Source organism: Neofelis nebulosa, chromosome 4 (genome assembly GCF_028018385.1).
Source record: "Neofelis nebulosa isolate mNeoNeb1 chromosome 4, mNeoNeb1.pri, whole genome shotgun sequence".
Taxonomy (NCBI): Eukaryota; Metazoa; Chordata; class Mammalia; order Carnivora; family Felidae; genus Neofelis; species Neofelis nebulosa.
The window spans coordinates 145,143,879-145,158,178 of record NC_080785.1 but is presented as its reverse complement, the minus strand read 5'-3'; the positions used below and the strand labels follow the sequence as shown (position 1 = coordinate 145,158,178).

The 14,300-nt window shown below is 44.3% G+C and overlaps 1 protein-coding gene and 1 long non-coding RNA gene across 8 annotated transcripts in view; one reads left to right on the top strand and one right to left on the bottom strand.

Annotated features, from left to right (window-relative positions):
- The window catches only part of ARHGEF3 (Rho guanine nucleotide exchange factor 3), a 313,773-nt gene that overhangs the window by 74,423 nt on the left and 225,050 nt on the right, over positions 1–14,300 (bottom strand). Inside the window, exon 1 of one of the 7 annotated variants that reach the window (XM_058726488.1) lies at positions 1,536–1,787. The exons of the other annotated variants lie outside the window; for them this stretch is intronic. Coding sequence (XP_058582471.1) covers positions 1,536–1,631 — 96 coding nt within the window. The 5' untranslated portion in view covers positions 1,632–1,787. Of the gene's footprint in view, positions 1–1,535; positions 1,788–14,300 lie in introns of those variants that run through there. 7 annotated transcript variants of the gene reach the window in all.
- LOC131510016 (uncharacterized) lies at positions 1,923–4,184 on the top strand. Its single transcript, XR_009260856.1, has 3 exons — positions 1,923–2,077; positions 3,447–3,577; positions 3,678–4,184. It is a non-coding gene; the product is annotated as an uncharacterized LOC131510016 (long non-coding RNA).

Below are 14,300 nucleotides of genomic sequence, written 5' to 3'. Positions count from 1 at the left end.
TGGTTAGGGTCCAGAGCTATTCTCACTATTCTTTCCTTTGATCCATTTCAACTTATTAAACTTGGTTATGATTTGTGTCCTTGAAAAGGAGTTTGAGGGGGCACTAGCTTCACTGCTCTTATATTCATTAAATTATGAAGTTCCTATGGAAAAATCATTATATCTATTCCAAGCCTGAACAACCTGAACTGTATGCTGGTGCTATCTTGTCAAAACTTACATAAAAATTCAAACACCATTAAGGCCATCACACTTCCACAGCTACTAGGAACAAAAACTCTTTGTGAAAATATACAACTGAGCTGGAGTGTGGGGTGGGGGTGGGGATGAGAAGTTAGTTGTGCTCAGCTTACAGAAAGCTGATTACAACTGAAGACTGTTTGGAGTCTTGTCAGCTTGGAGCAGCTCTTGTTAGAGGCAATGAATCTTTGATGCTGTCCTCTCAAACATACATAATTCAGTGAGCCAAGTGCACACAGCTAAGTAGACACAAGGGTGGTGGGTAGGTAGAGAACCCTTAAGAATGCTGCGACAAGGTCGGATGCACATTTGTCTCCAGACTTTCCCCAGTCGTGGTTGGGCACAGTGATGATCTCTCAGATACACACATGAGCAGCAGTGATGAGCTGGGTCCCGTGAGTTCCACTATAGCTCAGCCACAGCAAAGCTGTGGTCTAATGGAAGCAACTATATTCCCTAAGAACCTTAAAGACAAAGAAGGATGCTTTCTCTTCCAGTTGAACCCAGCCTTTTGAGCTCTTTGCCAGAGATATAACACACAGAAGTAAATGGCAAGACGAAATATAAGACAGGAGGACTCCTTCACATCACCCTTAAGGCACTGGAAAGTTCCCTTTCAGAAAGATAATTGTTTCTAGTGTTCCAAGACAGCTTTCCACTGCCCTCAAGGAGTTTAATTCATTTTCGGGCTCCACGTACAAGACACTCAGACTACTCATTTAGCCCCCAGACTTCCAGCTGAATGACCCCAATGGCCACAGATGACAAGCAGAGGTGCCAGGTCCTGTCTTTGCTGCCAAACAACTGTGAGGTCAAGCCTGACAGGTGAGGCGGCCCCCAAAGGCCTTCTCTTGCTTCCCAACCCAGGCAAGAGGAAGCCCAAGCTTGAAAGGTAGCTCTTGGCTGACATCTGAGCCTAAGGATACAGTAAGAGAAAGTCCCTCTGTTGGGTCTAGACAGAAGACTGACAGTCTGAGAGCCCTGCAGGATGCGAGAGGCAAGGGTGAGGAGGCAGCCAGCTGTTCCCTGGCCAAGAGGAAGGGGGACAGGGATAGGGGAGGAGGCTCATGATGATCCACAGAGAAGGGGCAAAAAGGAGGCAGAGACAGAGAGTGAGACATAGAGGGAGACAGTGAGTGTGAGAAACGGGGAGAGGGAGAGGGATTCGCAGAAGCAGAGGGAGAGAAAGAAAGAGGAACACACCGAATGAAAGATGCAGGCAGAGAGAGACTGATAAAGAGAGGGAGCCGAGGGACTGAGAGATGGAGACAGAGAGGTCCAGGTGGAGACCCTACCTCGGCGTCCTTGACCGGACTGCTGGCTGGGGGTACCTCCAGGCTGCAGTTCGCCCTCTTGACCGTGAGGTAGAAGGGGTAATCCTTGGCCACCATGGTGGCTGCCGGGCCTGCTCTTTGGGATGTCACCGCTGACCCGAGGCGACTACAAAACTCCCAGGCGAAAGGGGGCCCCAGCTCCACGGTGCCCGGCGGCAGTGGCGGCACGGAGACTGACAGCCGGCTTCTTGCCGGGTGGGACCGACTCGGCTCTCCGGCTGAAAGGGGGCGGAGCCTAGTGCGGGCACGCCCACCTGGGGCGAGGCGGGCACCGCCTCGGCCCCGCCCCCGCACGTCCTTGGAACGCCCAGGTACCGCCCCGCGGAAACGCCCCAGCGAGGAGAGGGACGATTCTACCGTGGGTCTTTTCCTTCCGCGAGGCGGAGGCCCGAGGCCACCCGTGCAACGACTACCCCTCACTCTGGGAGTGGAAGAGGCGGCGAGTAGAGAGGAAACCCGGTGGAAGGAAAAGCCAGCATTTTAAAAGCCCATATTAAGAAGAGGTAGTATTCCGTCTTGCCTTATTCCCAGCCAGTCTCCACCCCCCACAGTTGTGTTTTTTTTTTTTTTTTTTTAATGAGCATCTGAACGTCACTGGAGTGTATTGTCTATAAACAGTAATATGTGCCCACTTTAAGTTATATAGTTAGTTGAGTGTTGACAAATGTAAACACTCACGTAACCACTTCCACAATCAGGAAATGTATTTCCACCACTTCCAGAGACTTCCCTTGGGCGCCTTCCTCTGTACCCATTTTTAAATATGAAGAGGCTGATTAGTGGCTGTCAGCCACTCACAAGGGCAGTCTGACAGGGTCTGTTCAAGATGAAGCTCTGCAGCAGGACCCGGTTGGCTATACCATGCCTTACTGGAGAAATACATTGTAAATGTTCAATAGGCAATTCTAAGATCATTTGCTGCCGTCCAGTCTGGAACAGTAAAAAGCAAACAAGCAAAACCCCCAAACTGGAACCACTGTAATATCCATCAACAGGGAATGCTTGAATAAATTCTCCTCCCTACAAAACCCCACTCAGCAGCAGTCAAAAACAAGATGGGTCCAGGGTTGTGGCATGGAGAGATCTCCAGTGTATGTATCACATTCAGTTAAAGAACAATTGCAGAGTAAGCCCAATATTAATACCATTTGTGTTGAAAACACATCTACATAATACCATGTATTTTCTATAGCAAAATGTAGGTAAATACTATTGAAAACCATCCAGAAGGATGCACAGCAAACTTATAAGTCCACTTGGGGCTAGGGGAGGCAATCCATGCCAGGTATACACCTGGAATTAAAGGCTGTAAAAGAGACTTTCAATTTATAGCTAATGTTCTTAAATTTTTTACAAGAAAAATATATTTATGTGTTACTTGGGAAATTAATTTTTTAATATTAAAATGATCACTGTCTCAAAAGTTATTTTGTAGACTGCACTGTTGAAATCCCACCCCTTGGCCCCCATCAAAGTCATGACCACTGCAGGTGGTGGTCTAGGGAGCTGATGTCTTTTGTTTTGACTTCTTAGGTGTACAGGAGGTAATGGGAATGGAAATATCTAGACCTTGTTACAGTGTTCTCTGCTTCCAGCTAAGGCCAGAATCCCGTTTCCACTTTCCAGGCAGGAAACCTCATGATACATAGATCTTTCATCCCAGGTACCAAACACACACACCCTGGCACTAAATTCACCTACTTTCCTGTCCAGCTAGTGTGGACAAACTGCCTTCAGAAAAGAGAGAGTCTGGCCAGTTTTGCTAGCCCCATTGTTGCCATATGTGTAAAGGAGACTCCTGAATTAGTGGGTTCCGGCTGAGATTGGAGAAAACACCTGGATTTTTTTTCCCCTCAAATACACATCCTCAAGCAGTGGGAAGGAGGTGATCGAAGACGAGGTTTGCAGTGAGAAAGATGCCCATGGACCACTGAGTTTTTCTACCTGTATTCCCGAACACAACTTCATTTCTTAACCCGGGCTGTGCTGATTGGGGAGCTTATGTAAGTGCTCCCTGTGAGCTTGACCAAGCTTGGTGGGGGCATGAAGGGAATGTCATCTCCAAAGGCACCCAACTAACACAGCCCCTGATTAATTCTGCAGCCAAAGGAGGGCCAGGAGAGGCAGTGACATGCCTCACTCAGGGCTACCCTGGCTGCTGAGGATATGAGCTGAAGCACCTGGAGCTGCTCCTCATTCCCATCTTCTTCCTGCTCCTCTGGCCCCTCAGACCCACCATCTCAACAGGATGATCTGGCCAGCAACAGCCCCTTTGAGGACGAGCTTTGACAAGTTCGCTGGGCCTTATCCTCTAGTTGGGAAGTGCACCTCCAGCACTTGGTGAGAAAGAGTGACCTTAGCAAACTTCGACTGGTCCATTCACTGCGGGATCCTCAGGGCTGGGCAGGGAGTCTGGCATATCCTAAGCCCAGTGTAGCAGTACATAAACCCCATGGAAAAGTGGGTACTTTAACCTCAAGTTTAAGTACAACTATCATACAGCGAAGAATAGTCATACTGGTTGATAGGAAGGCTGCTATATCCACTCTCTCATAACATTTTTTTTGCCCCTCCTCAAAAGATTTGGAACAATAAAAATCAATTAATATACATGGCCACAGAACATATTTGTAGCAAACTTCTGTGTTTTCTGCCAGATATGTTAGGCAGAGAGAGAGAGATAGAGATAGAAAGAGATTGCTAATGGCCAGTAATCATTTACATAGTGCTGAAAAAAAAAGCATAAGCCCCCAAATGAGTGTGAAAGGAAAGATGGGGACCTGGAGTTCCCTTGGCTTGTCAGATGCTTCTAAGCTTCTCAAAGCATGAATGTCTCACCACCATAAATAGGGCTCTGGTGTTTAAAGACATATATTTTTGGTACAATAAGGTTTGTAAACTGAAGCTGGCAATTTGGGGTATACACAAGCCATGTATGTATGTGGTCCTTGAGACATTTAAAATTTTTTCAAGGGTATTTTTGACTCCATGCAATGTCCACCTTGTGCCCTGACTTCAGAGCCTCCCCCGTGTGTGGTGTACTGCTCCAACATTAGCAGTTTTGGGGTTTGGGTATTCTGCCTAGGATTCCCAACAGAGGTGTCTGTGACCAAAGACTTTGTCAGAAAGCAGGCTGCTCTACAGGATGGTTCCTAAGCACACTCCTGAGGCTGGTGTCAGAACTGAGGGAAGCCAGGCCAACTCTGCAGTGCTGCCCAGCTGAGTGGGCCCCAGGAGCCCGGCATTCCCTATCCTGCGTGTGTGTGTGTGTGTGTGTGTGTGTGTGTGTGTGTGTGTGTGTTTATGGGCTTAGGAACAACACTGCCCTAACAGTCAGCTTCACTCAAAGCAGTGGCACAAAGTGCTTTTCAGAACTCGCCTTTAGCACAACCCGTTATAATCCTATAAAATGCTTCACAGCCGGGCAGTGTTCCTTGCTAGCCAGAAGCCTGGAGACTGGAATAAAGAAGCCTGTTCTTCGTTTCCAGGAACAGTGCCAAGAGTGGGGCCTGCATTCTCGCCTGGGCCGAGTGGGGCTTGTTTGTGCTGCCGGTGGAGTGGTGGGCCTCCACACACAAGCCCACCACTGGTTATTAGCTCCTTTCAGAAGAGCAGACAGCCAGGCATGGCTGGGAGACCATCAATCAACTCCTCAAATCTCACTGCTGTGGCGGTGAGCACAACAGGCCAGCCTGAGGCTGAAACTTCAGAAGTTAGTGGTTGTGGAGACCTTCTCAGCCAATGGGACGATGCCTTGTCCTGTTACCGTTACACTTAACAACAGAGTTAGTGGGTTCTTTTTCTCCTTAAAGGCTCGCTCATTCATTCATTCATTCATTCATTCATCAAATATGAAAGAGTGTTTATTACAGAGCAGGTGCTCAATCAGCTACATTTCTCCCCTTTCTTCTCTTCCTATTCCTGAACCTCTGTGCCAGGGAGGTGTGTAATACACATCTGCTCAAGGAGTATGGTTGACTTTAAAACATGGCCTTTCAACTGTAACCTCTGCAGCAAGGTGTGCATTTGCAGAAGGAGCTCAGGTGACAGCAGCCAATCCTCTACAGCCCAGCCTTCGAACACACTCACCTCCATCTGCTCCTTGGCATCTGGAACTATCTCTCCCACCCCTGCTGATCTCACACAGTCATGTAGGTACATGTTGGATACACATGTGTACCAACACCTCCCCCTTCCCCCCTTCCATTTGGGCAACATTCCCAGCTAATGACTGAGCTCCCTCTCCTCTCTGCCGCTTCAGTCTTGATGAGAGAGGGGAGTCAAAAGCCTGAAAAAGTTCTGGCAGTGAATTCTGAGAGATCAGGACTGTGGTTTCCTGCCAGACGGGTAAAAATGGCACCAACGAAACACTGATAATATCCAAAATCATATCAGTATTATTACTCTCTGCCTGCCTGGGGTTGTGTCCACTGGCTCCAGGCTAGATTTATGAAAATATATCCCTGGATATTCTAAAGCTGGAAGACTTCATTCTTGCATTCATTTAAAGATCTCATTTTGTGAAACAAGTTTGAAAAACCGGTTAAGTGATACAATCTTTTTCTTTCTCCCAAGATAGAGCTAATCCTGTGGATTACCAGCTATAATGCAAAAATAATCAAGACTTTATGTTTTTTTAAAAGGGAATGAATATTTGTCTTGCCCTGATATACCACAGACAGGTACATTCCTCACCTCTAGTTCATTACAGTAGTGATTCTCACCTGGGGGCAATTTTGTCTCCCCGGTGACATTTGGCAATGTCTGAATACATTTTTTATTGTCATTGGGGTGGGGGTGGGGTCCTAGTGGCATCTAATGGATAGAGACTCAGGATGCTGGCAGACATCCTATAATGCACAGGACAGCCCCCACAACAAAGAATTTACAGGTTCAAAATGTCAATAATGCTGCTGTTGAGAAAACTTGCATTAGAGAGTGTGACTGAAATATAGCATCAGGATAATCTGTTGGTTTTGACCTTAAGGATATTCTTGCTTCAGACCTCGATCACAAATGTCAGTTTGGGCATGGTGGAGCAAAGAAAAAATGCTTCAGTGCCAAGTTGCCTCAGAATATTGACATGCCTAGAATCTTTCCCTGTTGTCCAAACCTGACACTTAACAAAATCACGTATTTCATAAAACACAAAAGGACAAGAAAACAAAAGATAGGGGAATAAAGGGTGGGGGACAGAAAACTGTCTTAAACTGCTACTGATATGAAAATGCACTTCAGGGGCGCCTGGGTGGCTCAGTCGGTTGAGCGGCCGACTTCAGCTCAGATCACGATCTCACGGTCCGTGAGTTCGAGCCCCGCGTCGGGCTCTGGGCTGATGGCTCAGAGCCTGGAGCCTGCTTCCGATTCTGTGTCTCCCCCTCTCTCTGACCCTCCCCCGTTCATGCTTTGTCTCTCTCTGTCTCAAAAATAAATAAACGTTAAAAAAATTAAAAAAAAAAAAAAGAAAATGCACTTCAAACGATAAGTGAAAATGAAAGTTTCAATGAAAGATAATACTTAAAGAAGAAATCAGAGAGGAGGAAGAAATGTTTCAAAGTTTGGTCTTTCCCAGGAAAACCTTCACCACCATATTTAATTGTTTTGGGGGCAGAAACTCAAACTCAGTGATGAAACAAAAATCCCAAGGGATTCAATTTACTGTCTTTTTGTTATATGGTATTTCTGACCACACAGCATGTACGATTGGAAACCTGTCTTCACTCATTTGTAGTAAGAATCCTGACTGTCCAATTTGAGCTGATTACTATCAGCAGGCTTGTTTTGCTTATAGAATTTAAGCCAGTCTTTAGAACACTTTCTGTATGCTACTATAGGGTCTTTGAACTTTATGGGTAGTCTGAATTTGTTTGAGAGTATTTCATATCTTTTGACCAAGAATTCAATAAATTTGTTACACTCCAAAAATATTTATTCCCCTTAGACGATAGCTAATGTTATGTGTTATATAGGTTTTCTACACTAACCACTGCATGGAGAAATTGTTGTCTAAAATATGTAAATTCTAGTTTTGGATAGTAGAACTGTTTTCCATCAACTACAAACTCAGAAATCAAAGTACCATATTTCACCAAACCTAAGATGCCAAAGACTGTAATATGTGCTATTATTTTATGTATTACCAAGAAAGAAAAATGTTGCCAATTAAATTATAACATGTGATCAATTATAAGATATATCCTAATTCTAAAAAAATTAAAATGTGGGAGAAATGTGTAAAATGTGTATATCAATGATAGCAGTATTCATATCATCTGGCCAGGATTTGAAAAATTATACATTTATGGAAATGTGACTTCTGGGAATTCAGGGACATTAATTCCAGACACCACCTGTAGTGAAATAAAGTGAGAAGCTTATCAAATCCATACCTGGGCCCCACTTTGGGTCTACTGAATTGGAATCTTCATCAATGGACTCTAGAAATTTGAATTTTTGATAAACCCTCTCAAAGTGCATTGAATAGCACAGTGGTGTGAGTTAGAATTATCAGCCGGCTCCCAAATGAGCCTGCCCACCTCCCCCATTCCAGGAATATTCTGAACCACAGATTCTCAGGCCGGAGGTGCCCAAGGGTAGTTAGCCCAATGGTTATAGCATCAAAATCCTGAGTGGGCATGGAGAGATGCTTATTTGCTCATCAAGCTATTCAACGTTGGATAGCCTGCATCCGTATGGGTGCATCAGGGATACAATGAAAAATAAACAAGTCCACACTCCGAGTAAACTACCAACTAAGCCACCCACCAGGAGACATGTTCTGGCTCTTAGAACTTGATTTACAATCTGGTATCCAGAGTTTCAATTAAAAACATGCTTATCTTCATGGCCAGGGGACATGACTGCATTTAAGCTTTTAAAAAATTAGCTGTACCAATAGAGAATGGGAGGAGGGCAGTTGGCTTGAGATGTTTACTTGAAAAAGACCTGGGGCAGGAGAGAGGGGGGTACAGGGAGGAGAGTAGTGTGTGTAGAAGACCTTAATTAGAGAATGAGTTCAATGAGCAGAAGCAGACCTGGGGACTCCTGGCAAGCTTGTTTGTGTCTCACTCATGTGGTACAAGCAGAAGTCGTCTGGTGCGTGTTAGAGAGCAGCCCATTAGCTAACATGTTCCTTATGCCGTGGGCGTCTGACAACACTATAGATGGGACAGAGGGTGCAGGTTCACTGGGTTCTTTGGTTAAGTGGGAGGTGAGTTCTGCTATGTTTGAATTTTTCCATATGACATTCAAAACCAAGTTCAGCAATTCAAGTCTCACATGCCCACTATTCTGACTGACTGACTTCTTGGCAACAGAAGGCTGAACAAAAGTACAGGCTTCTAGTTCACCAACTTTTACTGCTGCATGATCACATAGTTCTTTGGCATCACAAGAACAACCACCAAATGGCTTCCTGGATAATTCCTCTCATCCAAGGCTATCCTAGATTCCTAGGTTGGGGAGTCTTTGTTCTGTGCTCCCCAGCACTGAAGACCTCTCTTTCCCCAACACTCACCCAGCTCCTAGTGACTGATTCCTCCACCACCTGACAGTGAGCTACAAGGGCACAGGGATCGTTATCTATCTCTCTCACCGTAGTGGCTCAGCTCCTTCTAGCATGTGTCACCATGATCCATATTTGTTAAAATGAAAACTAAATTGAAATGGGGCTAATCAAAGAAGCTGTCACGGAACAGTTGAATCCAGAAAAGAATTTTTGCAATAAGGAACATAGCATATATCAAGTTTCTGTGATGGGACCAAGAAATCATATGCATAGTACCAAAATGGGCTGTTAAAATTTTTTTTGAGAAGTAGACATGGGTAGACATTTTTCTTGAGGAATCCAAAACTCACTGAGACCACTTTGAGAGATGGTTCCTGCAGTATAAGCTCTGAGGCTGTCCTGGATGTTACTGAGAGCTTTCAGTTCCCTCCGTTTTTTTTACACATACCTGGCAATTTACGCTAATTCCTGAACAAGGTAGACTTGCCAGGGGGACTGAAACTGGTGGCAAAGGATGTCAAATAGTCCATTTTCAGGGGTACCTTGTAACATGCTCATCTGTCCTTTTCTTGCCCCCCAGAGGCATTTTCTTCTTTTTCCTTCTGTACTTTTGTGATTCCAGGTTAAACTGTATTTTTCTATTCAACTTGCCATGCCCATATCTAATGTTGTTTATATTGAGACTTTGTTCTCTTGAGTTGGGCCTTGAGGGGCTGACTTTGGAGGGGGAGGGGAGGTTTTTGCCTGGTGTTTCTGCAAGATTAACCATGGTGTTAAAGTTCCCAGGCTGATGTGAAATTATGGCTCAAGGACTTTTTTTATCCAAAGATGCCAATGGGAGAAGAAGGAAATTTCTTCACCAGCTGCTCTAACAAGGGAGGGTATTGCTCTTCCCCTCTAGGCATCCTAACCTGGAGTCTTACAAGAGATGCCTTGAGAGCCCATTCTAGTTTCGACACGGTACATGGGAAACAAAATTCATCTGTTCGGGAGTGGGAGGAAGGGAGGGAGGAAGGTAAGAGAGAATTAAAATTGTAAAGCCAACATCACGTGACTTCCTCCTTGAACTTTAATAACCCAGTGCTGTCTGCAGGCCCAGAAAAACCAAATGCAATGGGTAAATTCAAGGGTTGCTCTGGTGCCAGGAAAGTGCAATAAGACATAACTTTTACAAGGTAAGCAATGAATAAATGCCCTGCAGGAGCAAAACAGCTTTTAACATCTCTGAAGTTGGCAGCCAAGTGCTTGAAATATTGGTCCAGTGCATCCAAAATGCACAACAGATAGGACCACCTTATTTAAGATGAAGTCATACTCCAGGAGAAACACTAGCTGGATAGGCTGGGTTTTTATAATTGACGGTAGGATGGGAATTTGATCAGTATTTTCCTTGCCACAGCAAGACCCATTTTGGGGCACATTAGAGATATGCCACATGTTGGGCAAATTTTCTAGAATTTTGTAAAGGGAAACATTTCTGCAGACTACCTTGGTTTCTGAAAGAGCCATCTTTCTCTCTGGGTCAGGGAGGGATCTTATTCTGTCCCTTATGCTGTTATCGAGATCTGAAACTCCAAGTCTTCGTTTGGGTTCTGCTATCATAAAATGAGGTTCGGGGTGTCTCATTACGCTTTATCCCCAGAAGTGTTAAAGGAAGTGCCTGTCACCAACTCAAAAATAAAAATGAAAATGATGCTGGCAGGGCTCAAAAACCAAAGGGATCAGCATTTTGCTTCAGTTTCCTGTTCATAAAACTTTATAAAAACAACCCACCCATTAAAGAAAAAAAAACCCACAACAATAGCTCATTATTCTTAAACGCTTGCCTCATGCCACTCTGAAATTAGGTGCCATCACGTTTCCTGAGTTATGGGCTCCAAACACCACATCCCTTTCCTCCCTTCCTCGTCCCCACCCCACCTGGCATCACTCCTGAATTTAGACACTTCAGTTTACGAGCTCAGCAGAAAGAGGCCAGCACTCTCCCTCCTACCTGTCCAGAGGAGGCCAAGCATCTGTACCAGCTGGAAGCAGGAGTAATGGAGCCTTCCAAATTAATTTCCATTCCCTAAAGAAACTTTTAATATGGAAGGTGCAAAGTTACAAAGTGAGGGGGAAAAAATACGTACAGACTGCTCCAGTAAACTGAAAAATAATTACACATGCATTACCTTGTGACATTGATTTTTGAAGAATAAGAGATTCCCCTTCTACCCTGGCTCTACGATACAACTTTATGGAATCCTGAACACCCCATTCTTCAGTTCCTGGTAGAATAGGAAAATACAAGCTCTAGAATAAGAAGCCTAGAGGCAAGTACCAAGTTTTCCACTTGCTAACTCTATGACTTTGTACAACTTATTTGCCATGCCAAACCTCTGTGCCATCAACTGCAAAATGAGGCTATGAGACTTTCAAGGCTTTTATGAGATAAAATATATGAATAGTTTCATGAGATAATACATATGTCAGCATTCTAGGCACAAAATAAGCACATAATCCATATTGTTATTAACCTTCCTCCTCTCTTTTTTCTCAATGAATCAGAGAGAAAAAGATGGGATTTGGGGATATTTTCTACTTTTCTTGCTTCCAAAGGGGTTAATGATTCTTTCCTCTAAATCCATGATTTCAAGTATTGATTTAACCATGGAGCATATATAAAAGCAGTGACACAGTGAAGAGCGAACTGACCTAAATTTGAAGATGTGGGATCCAATTCTGGTTCTACCTCTAAATTTGCTGTGTGACCTTGAATAAGTCAAGTAAACTCAGTGAGGCCCAGTTTCTTGAACTAAAAAATAAGGTGATTTAAACACAGATGCTTATCTTCTGTGGTTCTATAAAACAGCAAAGACCAAAGTGTCTATGAAATACTGCCTCAATTTTATGTTGTTTTATTTCAGGAAAGAAAATAAAACTGATATTATCTTGTACTGATGAAACCATCCTTATCTAAAATCAGCAGGTTTGCTGTAGTCAGCCCAGAATGGTAATATTTTATATGGGTTCATCAGAAAATTCAGCTTGGGATGCCTGGGTGGCTCAGTCAGTTAAGTGTCTGACTTCGGCTCAGGTCGTGATCTCAGGGTTCATGGGTTTGAGCCCTACATCAGGCTCTGTACTGACAGCTTGGAGCCTGGAGCCTGCTTCGGATTCTGGGTCTCCCTCTCTCACTCTCTGCCCCTCCCCCACTCGCATCTCTCTCCTTCTCTCTCTCTCTCTCTCAAAGATAAACATTAAAGGAAAAAAGCTTTCTTGGGGCACCTGCGTGGCTCAGTCAGTTAAGCATCCGACTCTTGGTTTCAGCTCAGGTCATGATCTCATGGTTTCATGGGTTCGAGCCCTATATCAGGCTCTGTGCTGGCAGCATGGAGCCTGCTTGGGATTCTCTGTCTCCCTTTCTCTTTGCCCCTCCCCTGCTCATGCTCATGCTCATGCTCTGTCTCTCAAAAATAAATTTAAAAAAATAAAAAGAAAATTAAGCTTGGCATCCTCATTTGCCAGGAAATGCATCGAAGAATAAAGGTTCTTTCAATACCAAATGGTCAAGAAAGCAAAGTTTAAACCGAGGTAAGATCAACTATGAGCAAACAAAACAAAAGAAAAACCCTGAAAGGGAAATGGAGCTACCTTATAAACGGGATGGAACAGGCCTGAAATATACCACTGCTACTTAAAAATAGGTACTGGGCTGTATGGTGCCTGTGTTATCTGTACAGCAACATTTGGTTCCTACTGTGTCCTCTTCCTACAGGCCTGTTATGACTAGGAGAGCTGTCTGTTCCTTCAGTGACCAAGTCTTGCTGCCTCGTGGATTTTCCCCAGTCATAACTTCCTTTCTGCTCCTCGGGTAGGCTGCTGACATCCAAGTGGAAGGACCACAGCCAGTTCTGTTCTGGATGCAACACACAGATGGCTGCTGGCATGTGTGCGGAGTACCAGGAGCTTCAAGGCTGAGGGCTCTGTGTACCGCAGGCCAAGCTTCTGATGCAAAATATTGACATTGATGTCACCCATTTACAAAGATCAAAACCAAAGGGAAAGCTACATTGCAGCAACTTCTAAACAATGCCCTCTAAATAAATGGAACCAGATGTACTCAGTAAATCATAAGCTTCATTAGTCTTTAACATCAGTGTCTCCCACTTAACTGTAAGCTCCATAAGGTCAAAAATCATGACTCTTTTGTTCAGGGTTCTAGCCCCAGTGCTGAAAGATGCCTGGCAAGTGCCAGGAACCCAACAAATGATGACCTTAGCTAATGTGCGCTGAGAGTTTGCTCTCTGCCAGGCACTGTTTCTTGATGCTACATGACATATCTCAGGTGATCCTCACAAGAATCCAATGAGGTGGGTCCTTCTATGAAGGGAGTTCAACTTGCCCAAAGTCACAGAGCTGGTAAGTGGCAGAGCTGGGGTTCAAATGCAAGTACCTTGCTTCCAGAACCTTCAGTTCCAGTCGTGAAGTGGAACATTAATTATTTGCAGGTCATTTGCAACTTATTTGTCCTGGTACCAGAGACTATGATGATGAGGGTCAAGGATTCAAGTCTATATAATATGATTAAAAGAATATCAGACAAGAGTTAGGAAACCTAGGTTCAAATCTTAGCCCTGGACTCCTAAACTGACTTTGGTCAAGTCCTATGACTTCTTGGCTCACTAGTTTCCCCTCCTGGTAAAAGAAAGAAAGAAGGTGGATGGCCACTCAGACCCCTGACAATTGTAAATCCCAAGTGCTAAAGTCACCACAGACATAATCTCACAGCCAGACAACTGCAGGTCACACAAGTGTGCCTCTCCACCTTCCAATCTTCAACATCTTCAACTGTTGGAACAATCAAACAAGTTACTCAATCTTTCAGAGCCTCAGAGCCTTCATCTGCAATTAGGACATAATAGCACCAACTTCAAAGGGTGGAGGTAAAGATTAGAGAGAATCCAGGTAAGAGGCTAACACATAGTAGTAATTTTATAAACAGTAGCTAGGTTTATTATGGTCCCAAAGAGAGCTGGGAGGCAAGTCTGGAAGAGGAAAGAATCTCCTTAAAGCCCGGGAACCAACCAACCAGCCAATTGAAAACACATCATTGAAACAAAGCTGTTTAAATAATTTCTAAGAGGAGAGTACACGTTTGCCACATCCACAGCTCAAAATTTCCATATTGCATTCTCTTTCCAAAAAATGGAGTAACACAGACAGATGTCAGTTAACTT